At 44.6% G+C, this 18,156-nt stretch overlaps 2 protein-coding genes across 18 annotated transcripts in view; one reads left to right on the top strand and one right to left on the bottom strand.

The window, feature by feature from the left end:
• EIF4ENIF1 (eukaryotic translation initiation factor 4E nuclear import factor 1) overlaps positions 1-9,131 on the top strand; it is a 60,843-nt gene extending 51,712 nt beyond the window's left edge. For 7 of the 17 annotated variants that reach the window (XM_063722849.1, XM_024240050.3, XM_024240052.3 and 4 more), the window contains exons 16-19: positions 33-165; positions 1,031-1,375; positions 2,272-2,436; positions 3,019-3,777. In XM_063722849.1, coding sequence (XP_063578919.1) covers positions 33-165; positions 1,031-1,375; positions 2,272-2,436; positions 3,019-3,260 — 885 coding nt within the window. In that variant the 3' untranslated portion in view covers positions 3,261-3,777. Of the gene's footprint in view, positions 1-32; positions 166-1,030; positions 1,376-2,271; positions 2,437-3,018; positions 3,778-5,323 lie in introns of those variants that run through there. The other 10 variants (XR_008517719.2, XR_008517713.2, XR_008517717.2 and 7 more) reach the window with 6 other exon arrangements.
• Positions 8,944-18,156, bottom strand: part of DRG1 (developmentally regulated GTP binding protein 1) — a 34,372-nt gene continuing 25,159 nt past the window's right edge. Inside the window, exons 7-9 of the mRNA XM_002831030.6 lie at positions 16,484-16,651; positions 16,084-16,206; positions 8,944-9,258 (exon numbers count right to left, since the gene is read on the bottom strand). Coding sequence (XP_002831076.3) covers positions 9,159-9,258; positions 16,084-16,206; positions 16,484-16,651 — 391 coding nt within the window. The 3' untranslated portion in view covers positions 8,944-9,158. The remainder of the gene's footprint in view (positions 9,259-16,083; positions 16,207-16,483; positions 16,652-18,156) is intronic.

Genomic DNA, 18,156 nt, shown 5'->3' with positions numbered 1-18,156 from the left:
AATGTGCTAATGCCAATTGTTTTTCTCTGCAGCTTTCTCCTTCCTTTACCCCTACCTCAGTGATTCGTAAGATGTACGAGAGCAAAGAGAAAAGCAAGGAGGAGCCAGCATCTGGAAAAGCAGCTCTTGGTGACAGTAAAGAGGATACTCAGAAGGCCAGTGAAGGTACTGCAGAGCTGTTAAGGGCACTGCTCAAGAAAGTATGTGATGGAGAAAACATGGGCCTGAGCGCTGACCAGCCTGATATTCTATACAAAGCCCTGGGCAAGACCACTGGCTTCTCTGGACTATGGTTCTGTGTGTCAGTGAGAAGGTTCTGTGTGTCAGTGAGAAGGTTCTGTGTGACAGTGAGAAGAATTGGGCCAGCTCACAATTGCTTGGTTGCTTGAAATTTGACCAATCTAAGAGTGCTACTATCAGATGGGTAGAATGAGTGTTAGTTTAGAATCCTTAGTTAGGCTTCAAAGTTGATAATTGGTATACTTATTTGGCAAATTAATATAATTCAGCTAGTTTTACTTCTGAAAGATTATGTCTAGCCTGTGGAGACTTAAGTGTCCAACATAGAAAATATGTGAGAGGCTTTTAGGAGTTGCACAGTAGGGATTGTGAAGGACGTGGTAACATGCGGATTCCAAATTAGGGTTTACACAGGTGTTAAAAGTATAGATCTGAGAGATTTTTGCCTGTGTTTGAGAAGACTTGGGGTGGGTGGTGGGGAGGAAATCCTGTTGGTACTATTGAGACAGTTTGGGTTCTTTGACCAGACTCTAATTGCCATTTAGATTTTCTGTTGTGATGGATTTGCATAATCTAGGCCACAGCCATTTGTGCAGAGAAAGGTGCCCAACAATCATCTTCTGATCCTGTTTATGAAGCAAATGATGGTTCCTACCGTGTAGTCCTCTAAACTTGTTAAGGGTATCAGATAAGAATTGTGACCTTAAGAAATGAGATTTATTAGACCAGTGGGAGGCCACAAGTGTTTGGGAGAGGTTTACCAAAATATTTTTTGTTTGGTTCCTCACAGAAAACCTCCTGTCATCCAGCTCTGTACCCAATGCCGATCGAGACTCGTCTCCCACTACAAATCCAAAACTGTCAGCATTACAGAGGTCTTCGTGTTCCACCCCACTGTCCCAGACCAACCGTTACACCAAAGAACAAGATTATCGACCTAAAGCAACTGGGAGAAAAACACCTACCTTGGCATCCCCAGTTCCTACAACACCTTTTCTCCGCCCTGTCCACCAAGTTCCCCTTGTCCCCCATGTCCCTATGGTTAGGCCTGCTCACCAGCTTCACCCAGGGTTGGTACAGAGGATGCTGGCCCAGGGAGTACATCCACAGCATCTTCCAAGTTTGCTCCAAACTGGTGAGTTTCCAACCTGACTTGGGTGTCGTCAGTTTGTGGGCCTAGAGGACAATTGTTGGCACTGATGAAGTGCTATAATGTGGGAGATTTCCATCCCGAGAAAGATGTTACTAGATTCTCCCATCTAACTGGCAGGCAGTGGGCCCAAGCCAGTCAATCCCCTAGTCCTTTAAAAGATTAGGAACCTAGCTTGAAGATTTTTTTTTTTTTTTTTGGTAGAGACAGAAGTTTCACTCTTGTCTCCCTGGCTGGAGTGCAGTGGCGTGATCTCAGCACACTGCAACCTCTGCCTCCTGAGTTCAAGCAGTTCTCCTGCCTCAGCCTCCCAAGTAGCTGGGACTACAGGTGCACGCTGCCACACCCGGATAATTTATTTTGTATTTTAGTAGAAACAGGATTTCACCGTGTTGCCCAGGCTGGTCTCAAACTCCTAAGCTCAGGCAATCGACCCACCTCGGCCTCCCAAAGTGTCAGGGTTACAGGTGTGAGCCAGAGGATTCTTCGTTCTTTTTTGAGTCAGAGTCTCGCTCTGTCGCCCAGGCTAGAGTGCAGTGGCGCGATCTCTGCTCATGGCAACCTCTGCCTCTCCCGAGTTCTAGGTCCCTGCCTCAGCCTTCCGAGTAGCTGGGATTACAGGCGCCTGCCACTACACCTGGCTAATTTTTGTATTTTTAGTAGAGACAGGGTTTCACCATGTTGGCCATACTGGTCTCAAACTCCTAACCTCGTGGTCCGCCTGCTTTGGCCTCCCAAAGTGCTGGGATTACAGGCATGAGCCACTGTGCAGAGCCCTTCATTCTTAACAAACTTCCAGATCAGCAAAACTGTACAGTGAAGCTGGAAAACTTCCAGGTAATGTTAAAACTACTCAGCTGCTTGCTTTTTCTGCTCAACAGGTGTGCTTCCTCCTGGGATGGACTTGACTCACTTACAGGGAATATCTGGCCCCATCCTGGGTCAGCCCTTTTACCCTTTACCTGCTGCTAGTCACCCTCTCTTAAACCCTCGTCCTGGAACACCTCTGCATCTGGCAATGGTGCAACAGCAGCTACAGCGCTCAGGTAGGTTCAGGAATGTGACAGGTGAGTTTGGGACGGACTTAGGGAGCCTTGAAGCTTTTAGGACTAGTTTCCAGTGGAGATGAATTAACACTTTCATTCTTTAACTTGTTCTAAGTTTGGGACAAAGTGTAACCAGATAATAAGATGAAGTAAATTGACCTCTATGCAATTTGGGATTACTGTTCCTGCAAAATCAGTGGGAAAAGCCAAGTGTGCTCTGGCTTTTTCCTTTGCCTGTCAGGAGAGAGGGCTGAGAATCCAACAGAGGTTCAGCATCCGGCCTGCCCAGGGTATATGCCCCCTCATCAGTTAATGTTGCTGCTTCTGTGATGTGGTTACTTAGCCATGAGAAGTAGCGGTCATGTCATCCAGGGTGGGTTTTCAATACTGGTAGCTTCTGAATAGTTCAGCTTTCCGTGGTACTGTTTTCTGGCATTGTTGGTATTTTGCAAAGGAGTTTCTAAAGAAGCCCTAGAAAAAATCCTCTAGTAAAGACTTTTCTTTGGATAGGGTTTGAATGAAGCAGGGTCTAATAAACTTTCCTTCTCATGCTGTGAATGATAACCCTTCTTATCTCCACAGTTCTGCATCCTCCAGGCTCTGGTTCCCAGGCAGCAGCTGTCAGCGTTCAGACAACCCCTCAGAACATGCCCAGCCGGTCAGGCCTGCCCCACATGCACTCCCAGCTGGAGCATCGCCCCAGCCAGAGGAGCAGCTCCCCTGTGGGCCTTGCCAAATGGTTTGGCTCAGATGTGCTACAGCAACCCCTGCCCTCCATGCCCGCCAAAGTTATCAGTGTAGATGAATTGGAATACCGACAGTGAGCAGGGCAGGCAGACTCAACTAAGCCCGGACCTGTGGTGGCACCCTGGGCAGGACCCTGCTTCCTCATCTCGGGTTGGTTTATGGGCTTTTACTTTGGAGCACTCTGTGTGAAGCTATTTGGTGGAACCCATGCATCTGGTGTGGTCCGCATTATGATGGAAGGATCTTAACCAGTCGAGTGGAGTGTACATTGTCTGAATACAGGATGCACAATGTTGTCAATCCTGGAAATGGTCTTTCTTTTTTGTAAGATATGTGAATGAAGTGTTGGTGTCCTCACCAAGAGGTGGCACCTAAGGGTTCTGAGGAAATAAATGTATAGACCCTTATGTACAGACCTGTGTATAAACAACTTTTGTATATACATATAGGATAGCTTTTTTGAACGTATACAGCTGTACATAAAAGTAGCTGATATTAGTTAGGCCTGTGTCAACAGTTTGGATTTTTTTCACTTGTACATTTGGGATTTTCTTTTGGTTGATTAAAATTGCATATGCTAAGTGTGTGAATGAAGTAACTGACATTGTTGTGTTTATTTCCTCTCTGAAACCCTTCCTAATTTTGTTTGGAGACAGGGTCTCACTCTGTGTCGCCCAGGCTGGAGTACAGTGGTGCAATCATGGCTCACTGCAGCTTCAACCTCCTGGGCTCAAGCAATCCTCTCACCTCAGCCTCCCAAGTAGATGGAACTACAGGCACACACCACTAACTTTTTTCTTATTTTTTGTAGAGGCAGGGTCTTACCATGTAGCCCAAGCTAGTCTTCCTAATTTCTAACCAACCAAGCTATGCTCAGTTATGTTCCTTTAGGGAAGTAATCTGAAGTTTAACTTTTTCTTGAAAACCCATGGAAATTGGGCACTGTGGCTCACGCCTGTAATCTCAGCACTCTGGGAGGCAGAGGCGGGTGGATCACGAGGTCAAGAGATCAAGACCATCCTAGCCAAGATGGTGAAATCCCGTCTCTACTAAAAATACAAAACTAGCTGGGCATGGTAGCGCACACTTGTAGTCCCAGCTACTCGGGAGGCTGAGACAGAAGAATCGCTTGAACCTGGGAGGCAGAGGTTGCAGTGAGCTGAAATCGCGCCACTGCAATCCAGCTTGGCAACAGAGTGAGACTCCATCTTAAAAAAAAAAAAAAAAAAAAGTTAATTGAACTCTATCTTGATTTAGGAGAAATCAACTATGGCCTTTTTCCTTGAGCTTTAAAGACCCCAATAGGTCAGTTTAGACTGGACTGACCCTATAGATAGCGTAGCCTTGTGGCTAATACCAGGATATCTATAGTGTAATTTCCAAGATTAAACTGACCTAGTGAAAACAATTTGTTTATTGAGGAATCATCTATTACATATGGTAGTTTCTCTCAAACAAATCATGTTTACTGGGGCATCCTGTTTCTCTAAGCTCAGAGTTCTGATTCAACCCACTGAAGTCTAAGAATTTCCCTTAAGACTCATGCATTAATTGACTCCTTGTGTTCTGTATCACATTCCTTAGCTCACAATTGTTTTATTATTCACCTTAACTATTAGTATATACATAGCACTGACGGATAAAGATTCTACAGAGTACAGTATGGTTCTGAGTCCCCTTTCCTAACTGGAGGTTTTTCAGTCCTGCTATGAGGTGATACTTATTTCCCATGCTACTCAAGTTAATTTACCAGAGTTCTAGATATTTGTCCATTTAGAACCATGTTAGGACTCCATGCTAAAGGGTCAGATAATGAGGTAAAGATCAAGGTGGTTGGATTTTTGACTACAAGGGTAGTAGAGTCTTGGGCAGCCTAAGTCTTGACTGTTTGTTAGGGAATAATGACTATAAGCCTGGAACTGCCCACCCTGCTGTACTTGCAGGAATACAAGAAAGCAGGTCACCTTTCAACAAAACCTGGCTTTGTGGATTATGCATGAAGTCAGTCTCTTCCTGGTACTTTTCTTTCAACCTCATTAGTAATCCCCTTCCCCCATGCTATTCACTCCATGTGATTCCTCAGCTTCAGAAATAGACCCTCTGTTTAGAATTTTTGGCAAATGCTTTCTGGTTTCCACAGGTGGAAGCTGGAAAGCAGTCCCAAGTGTCAATGGCAGAACACAGATACCTGAATCCAGTTCCACCTTTCCTGTGTATCCTCTTCCACTTATCTTACTTCCCCTTCATGTTGAACCAACGTTAATAGGTGCAAGGTAAGGAGGACTGGGTTGAAGCTGCTAGTAAAGGCTTCCTTTTCAGGCTAGAAGCTAGTAGGACAGAAACAGGTACCATGCAAAGAGCAAAGCCATTAGCTGGTGATTGGCAAATGGAGCCAGAAGGAAATAAGGGAGTATTGCTAAGAGTATCAGCAGAAGCTAGACATACAGGTTTCAGCAAAAGTATTTTGGTAAACACAAGGACTAGAAGAAGCAGGAGGGTTGGCGGGGGTGGGCAATAAAGGCAAACGACACATTAATGCCGTCTTCAAGGAGCTAAGACCTTGATATAGGATGAGGGCAGAGAGGAAGGGATGTCTTTGGAGAAACTTTTGATGTCTTGCAGGCACGAGATGAGTTCAGAAGCAATCAGTGCCGGAAGGATGTGCAAAATAAAAGTTAAGAGAAGCTAAGAATATAGAAGGCATCCTGAAAGTAAAACAGCTGAGGGCCACAAAGCATATCATGGAAAATCTGTTAAGCAGGGGAGGTCAGGAGAGGAAAGAATAGTCCCTCCCAAAGGAAGCAGTTAAATAAGTCTTTGGGAGGTCAGTGGTAAAAGGAAGTGGAAATGAAGTGAACAGAGTGTGCAGCTAGGCCTTCCCCTAGGAGATAGCTACTGAGTGTCTTTTAAGCCAGACTCTATTAAGAGGGAAGGGAAGTGGGAGGTCCATTGGCCTTTCTTTGTGAACTATGAGCATAAACACAAACCAAGAATGATGATAACTTACAGGGTTAAATTCTGGTTCTTCAATAATTCTATTCCCTTCACCAACAATTGATTCAAAAATAGACATGTGACCCAATTTTAGGCCATGAGACAAGGACAAACTGGGTGGCTTCTGGAAAACAGCTTCCCAAAAAGGTAAGACCAAGTTCCCTTCCATTTCAGCCGGTTAAGGTAGCACTTTCTGCTAAATGCAGCTAAATGTATTCTAACTAGTTAAATGGCACAGAACAGTGGATCTGTTTACTTGTAATAAAGTCAGGAAAGAAACAGGAAATTCAAATCATGCTATGACAGCCAAACCAGTAAAGTCTTAGAGTTAATGAGGAGAAAGCCTTTAGCTGTACCTCCACAGTGACCATACCCTAGGCAGCATTCCCAATACCAAACACACCCCTCTCCCAGAACTGCTAAGTCTAAGCCCAGAGGAGAAAAGGGAAAGGTAGGGTAATTCTCTCCTCAAGGAGACCAGGGGTCCCTGGACCAAGCCATGGGGAGGGTGCTAAATGATGGACATAAAGCCTATTCACAGCACATCCTGAGGCCTTAGGATGAACTGGATTTCAGCAACCTTCTCTCCCCAACATCTTGGCAGTGCTAAATGCTTGCTCAATGAAAGTGAATTTTGGCAAGAAGAGTCCCCAGAAACCCAATATGTTCTGGCTGGAGAACAAACCTTCCTGGAAATCTCATAGCTCAGAAAGCCAATGTTTCCCTGTTCCCCTGCAGGGTTGGGGCAGGCTCTAGACCACGGCCTCTATCATGAATGCACCAGTGGTATCAAGGCCGATATTCTGAAAAGTAACTAGCATACCAGGCTTCAGGAGCTTACCTTCCGGATCTGGGGACAGTGACAAGCCCAAGCTCCAGGAAGACTATCAAAGGGAAACAACTGCTATTAGGGCAGCAGGAGAAACAAGCACTGGACAGAGGCTGAGTATGTGAATAATCCCACACTGTGATCTCTCATGACCTGCTAAAAGCTCTGGCTTGCCTCATTTGAAGAAATAATCAAATTCTGTCTTGCTGCAAACCTATTCTTCCTGATTTTCTCAGGGACTACTCTATCATCTCTGTTGTCCATACTGAAATAATGTTTGACTTCTTCCCAAGAGCAAGTTAGTTAACAAGTTTAAGATTTCTCCTCCACACTTACATGCCCATACCCTCCCTTTTGCCCATATTCTTTAATTATTTAATTTTTATTTCTTGGAGACAGGGTCTCACTCTGTCACCCAGGCTGGAGTGCAGTGGCCCATCTTAGCTCACTGCAGCCTGGACCTCCCAGGCTCAAGCAGTCCTCCCACCTCAGCCTCCCGAACAGCTGGGACTACAGGCACGCACCACCATGCCCAGCTAATTTTTTAAATTTTTTTGTAGAGATTGGGCCTCACTATGTTGTCCAGGCTGGTCTCGAACTCCTGAGCTCAGCCGATCTTCCTGCCTTGACCTCCCAAAGTGCTGGGATTACAGGTGTGAGCTACTGGGCCCAGCCCCCTCCACCCATATTGTTACCCACCACACCAACATTTTCATCAACCAATTTCACATAATCAGAGCAATCCCCTTAAATTCCTATATTCCTAGCCCCCCAAATATCTGATTATGTCCTTAGCATCCTCTCAAGTAGTCCTGACACTAACCCGCCTCCTAAACCTTCCACCTCCATACATACACATATGTGAACACACAAACCTGCTTTGATCACACCAGTTGCCTCACTTGCAATGTACCTTCGCCCAAGTTATTGGCTTAGGCCAGGACTTTCACGGGGATTCAAGCAGAAAGTCTGGGTTATGGGAAAGGCGGCATTTAGTTGGCCAGGCACGGTGGCTCACACCTGTAATTCCAGCACTCTGGGAGGCTGAGGTGGGCGGATCACCTGAGGTCAGGAATTCAAGACCAGCCTGGACAACATGGAGAAACCCCATCTCTACTAAAAATACAAAATTAGCGGGGCATGGTGGTACCTGCCTGTAATCCCAGCTAATCGGGAGGCTGACACAGGAGAATCGCTTGAACCCGGGAGGCGGAGGTTGCGGTGAGCCGAGATCATGCCATTGCACTCCAGCCTGGGCAGCAAGAGCGAAACTCCGTCTCAAAAAAAGAAAAAGGCATTTTAGTGGCCCAGCTGGCAACATAGTTCAGCTCAACATTCAGCCCAACACTGATGATGTACAGCTGTGCTCTGCATAGGGCAGACAGCCCAGTAAAAGGCTCGGTGCAACAAAAGCCAAGAGTCACCGAGTACTTATAAACTGCTTAGCACAGTATTTGACGTATAAGTACCATCTCCCTCCATTACTAACAATCACCACCGCAGAAAGTTAAGTGCTACTACTATCCCCATGTTACATGAGGAAACTGAGGCTCATAAAGGTTGGGTAATTTGTTCAGGGCTCCACAGCTAACTAGAGGTGGACCTGCAATTTCAAACCCTGATCTGCCTAGTCGGAGTACTTAATGACATGATCTCCCAAAATAGGTTGGCCTTGAGGGGAGTGATCAGTTAAGTTACATAAAGTCCTTCCTCTCTCCAGTATCATGTGGGAAAGACCACTTGAAAGGATTGAAAGCCATATCTAGTTTGGAAGGGGTTCCCATAAGTAAACATCAAATAAGATGCAGCATGTCATATTTTTATCCATTTCACACTCAAGATCAAGTTCCCAAGGATCCCTTCTGTAGCTACTTCACCGTATATACCCTTCCTCATTCAGCCCATCCCAAAACAAATTCTGACAATGACACATGAGCTGCATGTAGCTGACCAGCCTACCAGGTCTTTTATGAAGTTCGACATACAAGGTGACACCAAGGTAAGACAAATGAAGTTCCAGTTTGGGTGCCTCCATCTCCCTCCCCTGGATCCCGATCCAGTGACTGCCAAAACCAGAAAGAACTGGGGTAGGGTGCTTGATCATGGGGAACGCTGTTGTGGTTCGCCCGGCAGATGGGAAAAGGGAAAGGTTTCACTTCTTCACAATTTGAATGACATCCTCGTCCTCCAACGTATGGTCTTTACCCACTTTCTGAGGATTGTGTTTCACAGAGAGACCCCAGACCAGAGCACTGTATGGAAGGGAAAAAGAACAGTCAGTGTAAATAATAACCTAGCTTCTGCCCTATTTGCCTGGATGCCACCCTTCTGCTCAGATTTAGTATCACACCCTTAAGAACCATAGACCTACAAAAGCTTTATCTTCCCTAGCAGCATGAGACACTGAAGCCTTAACATATAAGCCGGTAAAGACTTCTGGAAGTTGTGTGGTTCCTCTTGTTGCAGAAAGTCAAAGACAAAAAACATGTTTAGTATAAAGAGCCTAGTTTAAAATTAAAAGAAAGCATGAATTTGTTATAGAGAAATACCCTGGGCCAGGCGCAGTGGCTCACGCCTGTAATCCCACCACTTTGGAAGGCCGAGGGGGGTGGATCACCTGAGATTAGGCGTTCGAGAAAAGCCTGGCCAACATGGTGAAACCCCGTCTCCACTAAAAATACAAAAATTAGCTGGGCATGGTGGCGGGTGCCTGTAATCCCAACTACTCAGGAGGCTGAGGCAGAAGAATGGCTTGAACCCGGGAGGCGGAGGTTGCAGTGAGCCAAGATCACGCCATTGCACTCCAGGTTGGGCAACAAGAGCGAAACTCCATCTCAAAAAAAAAAAAAAAAAAAATCCGTCATTTAGTCTTCATAGAGAAATACCCTGAAAATTTCAGACTGATTCTTACAGATACAATATCACTTATAGACATTAGAGAATGCCTGTTTTTGCTGGGTTTCCTGAAACCATCAGTGGGTACTGACAAGAAATTAGGGCCTCCCTCTTCAGCCATGCCAGGAAAATCTTCCTCCCTAACAAGAAACTGTAATTGATATGTCCTCCCGATTTACTGGAATATGTGAAGGTAATTTATATCCATGGGCCTTCAAACTTAAGAATATGTTGTGCTAGTGATGAAAACTGGTAAGACACTGAGACCTGCCTCACAGAGACTAAGAACTATGTACCAAGAGTAAAAAAGGTGGCCATATTGTTATTATATTATCATTGAGTCAAAACCTCTTTAAAAAATCTATATTCCAGGCCGGGTGCGGTGGCTCATGCCTCTAATTCCAGCACTTTGGGAGGCTGAGGCGGGCGGATCACAAGGTCAAGAGTTCGAGACCAGCCTGGCTAATGTGGTGAAACCCTGTCTCTACTAAAAATACAAAAATTAGGCCAGGCGTGGTGGCTCACACCTGTAATCCCAGCATTTGGGAGGCCCAGGCGGAAGGCTGAGGCGGGCGGATCACAAGGTCAAGAGTTCGAGACCAGCCTGGCTAATGTGGTGAAACCCTGTCTCTACTAAAAATACAAAAATTAGGCCAGGCGTGGTGGCTCACACCTGTAATCCCAGCATTTGGGAGGCCCAGGTGGGCGGATCATGAGGTTAAGAGATCGAGACCATCCCGGCCAACATGGTGAAACCCCGTCTCTACTAAAAATATTAAAAAATTAGCTGGGCATGGTAGCGCGCACCTGTAGTCCCAGCTACTTGGGAGGATGAGGCAGGAGAATCGCTTGAACCTGGGAGGCGGAGATTTGCAGTGAGCCGAGATCGCGCCACTGCACTCCAGCCTGGGCGACTGAGTCTCGCTCAGTCTCAAAAAAAAAAAAAACCACAGAAAATACAAAGCATAGAGTAAGGGATCGATGTGGTCAAGGACATGAAGGAAATGGAAAAGGGATAAGTGTTATAATGAATTAGGCCTGAAGATGAAAGTTTTCTATTAAGAGAGTTGTACCAGCCTGGGCAGCATGGAGAAACCCTAGCTCTAAAAAAATAGAAAAAATTAGCCAGGCATGGTGGTTTGCACCTGTAGTCCCAGCTACTTGAAAGGCTGAGGTGGGAGGATCGCTTGAGCCCAGGAGTTCAAGGCTGCAGTGAACCACGATTACGCCACTAGACTCCAGCCTGGGCAGCAACAGAACAAGACCCTATCTCAAAAAAAAACAAAAAGATAGTTGTGCAATAATTAAAGAAAAAAAAACAGTAAAATAAGAGCAAATAAAATCCTGTTTGCTTCGATATGTTTCTTATCTGAGACATTTTTCTCCCCTTTTTAATTCCCTGGTAGATTTAAAGTTCTAAAGGTTTTGAACAATGTTTTGCCACCATAGAAGGAAAGAGCTGTATATAAATCTACTAAGTTTGAAAAAGGACAGTGTTTAACCTTTTACAAAAGTCATCTTTACCAGTTAAACTGCCAAAGCATAATGTTTTGACTGTGGTGGAAATTAGCACTTACATGTGGAATACAGTTGTTTTATATATAAGGATCTGAAGGTCAATAAAGGACTTCACTCTCCCAGTACTCTTAGGATCAGAAACAAGTTTTGTTTTTTTCTTTGGTTGGTTTTTTGAGGCAGGGTCTCAGTCCGCTGCCCAGGCTAGAGTACAGGGGACATGATTATTATCATGGCTCGCTGCAACGTCAACCTCCTGGGCTCAAGCAATCCTACCTCTGCCTCCTGAATAGCTGGGACCACAGGTGCCTGGTAACCATGTCTGGCTAATTTTTTAATTTTTGATAAAGACGGGGGTCTCACTAATTGCCTAGTCTGATCTCACACTCCTGGACTCAAGCAGTCCTCCTGCCTTGGCCTCCCAAAGTGCAGAGATTACAGGCATGAGCTACCACACCTAGCCCTATTTTCTTCTTTTGTTTTTAACCCTTTTTCCTATTCAGAAAAAAAAGCGCGGCGGGCACAGTGGCTCACGCCTGTAATCCCAACACTTTGGGAGGCTGAGGCGGGCAGATCACGAGGTCAGGAGATCGACACCATCCTGCTAACATGGTGAAACCCCGTCTCTACTAAAAATACAAAAAATTAGCCAGGCGTGGTGGCAGGCACCTATAGTTTCAGCTACTCGGGAGACTGAGGCAGAAGAATGGCATGAACCCAGGAGGTGGAGCTTGCAGTGAGCCGAGATCGTGCCACTGCACTCCAGCCTAGGCAACAGAGCAAGACTCCGTCTCAAAAAAAAAAAAAAAAAAAAAAATGAGGAAGGCCGGGTGCAGTGGCCAGTGTCTGTAATCCCAGCACTTTGGGAAGCCAAAGCAGGAGAACTGCTTGAACCCAGGAGTTCGAGACCAGCCAGGGCAACATAAGGAGAACCTGTCTCTACAAATAAAAAAAAAATTAGCTGGGCATGCTGGCATACAGGCATACACCTATGGTCTCAGCTACTCAGAAACTGAGGTAGGAGGATCGCTTGAGCCTGGGAAGTCGAGACTGCAGTGAGCTGTGACACAGCCACCGCACTCCAGCCTGGGAGACAGAGACCCTGTCTCAAAAATAATACTAAGTGGGAAGGCTAAAATGAACCCTGTAGTGGCCGGATGTGATGGCTCACGCCTGTAATCCCAGCACTTTGAGAGGCCGCGGTGGGCGGATCACGAGGTCAGGAGATCAAGACCATCCTGGCTAACATGGTGAGACCCCATCTCTACTAAAAATACAAAAAATTAGCCGGGTGTGGTGGCGAGTGCCTGTAGTCCCAGCTACTCGGGAGGCTGAGACAGAAGAATGGCGTGAACCCGGGAAGCAGAGCTTGCAGTGAGCAGAGATCGCACCACTGCACTCTAGCCTGGGCGACAGAGCGAGACTCCATCTCAAAAAAAGAAAAAAAAAAATGAACCCTGTAGTATTGAACTAGAATCAGAGAGAACAGTATAAACTCATGGTTTTTAGGAAAGATGGATAAATTGATGGATAGTGAGGAAGGATAAGACAGATACAGAAATACAGATGTGTATATAAGCATCATTAGTATCCACACATGTATTTCCTAACTTTATTTGCTGAGAGGGCCTACAGGCAATGATAACCTACTTGCTAACAATGAGCACACTTAGCACCCACATCTTGAAAACTGGGGCTCCTTGGAGAATTGACTAATTTTCAGGGCTAGTGCAGGCAAAATCAATGTCATTTGGGAACATCTAAGTATTAACACTACCAAAAAAGTAAGGAAAGGCTGGGCATGGGTGGCTGATGCCTGTAATCCTGCACTTTGGGAGGCAGAGATGGAAGAATCACTTGAACCCAGGAGTTTGAGAAGCCTGGGCAACACTGCAAGACCCCATCTCTACAATAAATAAATGGCTCATGCCTGTAATCCCAGCACTTTGGGAGGCGAAGGTAGGCGGATCACTCGAGCCCAGGCATTGGAGACCAGTCTGGGCAACACAAGTCGGACCTTGTCTCTACAAAAAAAATAGAAAAAACTAGCTGGGCATGGTGGTGCACACTTGGAGTTCCAGCTACTCAGGAGGCTGAGGCAGGCTGAGGCTTGAACCCATGAGATCAAGGCTACAGTGAGCTGTGATTGTGCCATTGCACTCCGGCTTCGACGACAGTGAGACCGTGTCCAAAAAAAAAAAGCAGCTTATCAAAAGAACACAGGGGCCAACATGAAGGAGTTCCTAATGGCCAAAGCTTTGTAATAATTTGAGCGACAAAATAATAGTGTTAGATTACATCCTATAGAATAAAATAACCAAGAGCTCATACTGATAGGAATTATGAGTTAAATAGAGAAGTGGTAGCTCTAACACACAGAAGTCCAATAAATGTAAAATAAAAAAGGAAAATAAAGAATCACGATTAGGCCAGGCATGGTAGCTCATGCCTGTCTGTAATCCCAGCACTTTGGGAGGCCGAGGCAGGCAGATCACCTGAGGTCAGGAGTTTGAGACCAGCCTGACTACTAAAAATACAAAAATTTCTACTAAAAATACAAAAATTAGCCAGGCACGGTGGCACACGCCTGTAGTACCAGCTACTCAAGAGGCTGAGGCAGAATTGCTTGAACCTAGGAGCCAGAGGTTGCAGTGAGCTGAGATCGCACCACTACACTCCAGCCTATGGCTAGGTAAACACCATAGCCATAAATGTCACAGACAAGCCTCACCAGTAGATGCTAATAGCAGGCAAAAATTTGAAGAGAAACAGGACTTTCACGGTCTCAAAAGTATCCGGAGATACTTATAAAATACGGAGAGAAAAATACTACCTTCACAGCAGAGAAACCCACCCTACACCAACTTAACCAAGTAATCAGTGTGAATATTATCATCAGTAAGGTATACCAACATCATGAATCTCATGTAATGATACATTGAGAAGAACATATCATTATTTTTGTGGTATTCTTACCAAAAATGCATAATCTCATTTCAATCATGAGAGAACACTGGACAAACTCAAACTAAGGAATATTCAATCAAATAACTAGTGAACACTCTTCAAAAGTGTCAAGATCATCAATGACAGTGAAAGTCTAAGGAAATATTACTGGTAGACTAGAACACAAGACTACAAACAAGTAACAACTAGATGCCACACAGGTTCCTGGAACACAAAACAGACACTAGTAAAAGAAAAAGTAATAAAATTCAAATAAGATCTATAGTTAAACAACATCATACCAATGCTTATTTCCTGTTTTTGATAATTTTATAATAATGTGAGCTGTTAACATTAGAAGTGGGGTGAGAGATAAAAGGAAACTTTGGGCTGGGCGCGGTGGCTCATGCCTGTAATCCCAGCACTTTGGGAGGCCGAGGCGGGTGGATCGCAAGGTCAGGAGAACAAGACCATCCTGGCTATCACGGTGAAACCCCATCTCTACTGAAAAATACAAAAACATTAGCCAGGCGTGGTGGCGGGCACCTGTAGTCCCAGCTACTCGGGAGGCTGAGGCAAGAGAATGGCGTGAACCCTGGAGGCGGAGCTTGCAGTGAGCCAAGATTGCGCCACTGCACTCCAGCCTGGGCGACAGAGTGAGGCTCCATCTCAAAAAAAAAAAAAAAAGGAAACTTTGTGCTATATTTGCAACTTTGCTATTGGTCTAAAATAAGTTCAAAATAAAAAATTAATATGCTGGGCATAGTGGCTCACACCTATAATCCTAACACTTTGGGAGGCTGAAGCAGGTGAATCGCTCGAGCTCAGGAATTCAAGACCAGCCTGGGAAACAAAGCAAGACCTCATCTCTAATAAACATTTTTTAAGGCCAGGCACGGTGGCTCATGCCTGTAATCCCAGCACTTTGGGGGGCTGAGGTCAAGAGTTCAAGACCAGCCTAACCAACATGGAGGAACCCCATCTCTACTAAAAATACAAAATTAGCTGGGCATGGTGGCACATGCCTGTAATCCCAGCTACTCGGGAGGTTGAGGCAGGAGAATCACTTGAAACCGGGAAGCCTAAGTTGCAGTGAGCCAAGATCACGCCATTGCACTCCAGCCTGGGCAACAAGAGCAAGACTATCTCAAAAAATGAAAAATTAAAAATTAGCCGGGTATAATGGTGTGCACCTGTAGTCCCAGCTACTCAGGAGGCTGAGGCAGGAGGACTGCTTGAGCCCAGAAGATTGAGGCTCCAGTGAGCTATGATCTCACCACTCCCTCCAACCAAGGCAAGACCATCTTGCAAGACCGTCGCAAAAATAAAATTTTTTTTTCAGCCTGTGTCAGCAGTGAAAAATATAAGAGATTAGGGAGGTTTTGCCCATGTTTAAGGTTTGGAAGGGGGCTCAGTACCCAGTAGAAGCCAGTGTGACATTGGCAGGAATTAATATTTGTGTTTGCCAAGAGGAAGATGAAATAATGAGGGAAGGTCAGGGTTGTTTGTGTCATCAGGCTTCCTGACCTAAAGAGGTTTCTAGAGCTCTTCCTATTCTTATTAGGCACGGTTTTAAGAAGACACTGCACAGTTCTAGCCAAGCAAACATTTCAGTAGCCTCCTTCCTGCCTTCTTTTTTAAAATGCTATCCTAAGAATTACTAGTTAGTAAAATTGGTAACTCATAGGAAAAAGGAGGGACCACAGGCCCATGATACTTACTATTTAAATTCTTTGATAAGATTTTTGTGAATCTTCATGCAGAAATCCTCCACTGTGGTCCTGGAGTAAGGAAGCACCACTGGGGATGTGTAATCTGGTAACTGGCCTTTGGGTTTGGTATAACTAGAATAGAGAAGGCATAAAGATTACTGCCTTCTTAGAATATCTCATGTGTTGAATGTAGAGCAACCCTCCATCACCCCTGACATCAGACCAGGACAACCTCCAACCTAAGGGAAAAAGTGTCCTCAATATGACCTAATGACCTAGTAGATAATAGGAACCAATTTACTTATATTTTCAAAAAGAGCCAGATTTTGTTAATGAGCTCCAGAAAGTATCATTTTAGGACAGTCTGATTAATTCCTACAGCAACATTACCCTATCCACAAAGACTTACATTCTCACTAGTTTCAGATAGTCCCAGATCTTTTCCAATAGGTCATCAAAATTCCAGCGGTGATGGGCAGAGATGGGTACACAGTGAGGCACCTTATAGATGATATCCAATTCCTCAATGGAGATTTGGTCAATCTTATTTAACACATAGATACAGGGGATATAAACTCTACAGAAGTTGAAGAAAAACAGGGTATTAGTCTGGAGTTGTTGACAAAACTGTCAGACTGTTGAACAGCACACCCTCACCCAGACCCAACTGGCACTCCCAAGAGGGATCATAAGTAGCAGATCAGCCAGAAAAAGAAAAAAGAAAAAGAAAAAGTAAAATATGGGTTGAAAAGTAACAAAAGTCAGGCCCTAGTACCAGCCACAAAGCTAATTGCTAGGAAAGCATACTGCAGTGGAAAGAACACAAGCTTTGAAGTGCTCAGACTGATTCTAATCCCAGCTGGCCCTCCATATATGCAGGTTTTGCATCCCTGAATTCAACCAACTGCAGATCAAAACCCACAGACACGGAGGGTCAGCTGTACTATACCATTTTATATAAGGGCCTTGAGCATCTGCAGGTTTCATTATCTGCAAGGGGTCCTGGAAGCAATCCTCTGTGGATATGAAGAGGTGATGTTATGTGTCCCTAGGAAAGTCACTTAACCTTTGAGTCAGTTTCCTACAAGGCTGTTTTAAAACATAATTTACACTTAAAGACTAAAAAATAAGTGTTTTATTTATTGTTACAATAAATAATATTGGTAAAACTGATATAGCATCTACCAATGTCATATTCCTAGTGTCCAATCAATATGACAGCTAAGGTTACTAATAATTAGGCAAGCCACAACTTCTCAGTGTTTAACTGCCTTACTTGTAAAATGCCTAACTGAAAACACTGGCTTCTGTTTGTTTTCAAATGAGGAGTAAATACACTCATCCAACATATAGGAACAAATGAATAGGAGAGCAACTAAAAATATTACATGCAAATACTATGAATAATTTTAAGAGTGACTTATTAAAGTCTCAGTAATATTAATGGGCTGGGCATAGTGGCTTATGCCTATAATCCCAACACGTTGGGAGGCCAAGGCAGGCAGATTGCTTGAGCCCAGGAGTTCAAGACCAGTCTCGGCAACGTGGTGAAACAACATCTCTACAAAAAATACAAAAATTAGCTGGGCTTGGTGGCACACGCCCATAGTCCCAGCTACTTAGGAGGTTGAGGTGGGAGGATGGATTGAGCCCGGGAGTTCAAGGCTGCGGTAAGCCGTGATCACACCACTGCACTACAGCCTGGGCAACAAGAGCATGACTCTGTCTCAAAAAAAAAAAAAAGTAATGTATCATGAAACAGATATTCAGCTACATACTCTTAGGATGGAGAAAACAGACACACCCTGGCCCACTCGGACTTCTGTAGGACACAGCCTATATAACTTCTCAGGTGGATTAATTCTGGAAGAGCAGACTGACCTACTACTTTCTTCAACTATCACATGACAAAGTTTAGGGGGCAGCTTAGTTTACAGCAAGTAACTGAAATGAAGAATTTTATAAAAAGACGCTGTAAAAGAAAAAAACTGAAATGGGGAATATGACCATCATAATTAAATTTAAAAGCAAGGAAGGTTGTCAGAAATAAAAACTAATCCCTCTGTTTACAGCTAAAGAAAC

Source organism: Pongo abelii, chromosome 23 (assembly GCF_028885655.2).
Source record: "Pongo abelii isolate AG06213 chromosome 23, NHGRI_mPonAbe1-v2.0_pri, whole genome shotgun sequence".
Classification (NCBI taxonomy): Eukaryota; Metazoa; Chordata; class Mammalia; order Primates; family Hominidae; genus Pongo; species Pongo abelii.
The sequence above is the reverse complement of the archived record's forward strand: the minus strand, read 5'-3'. Positions and strand labels throughout refer to the sequence as shown.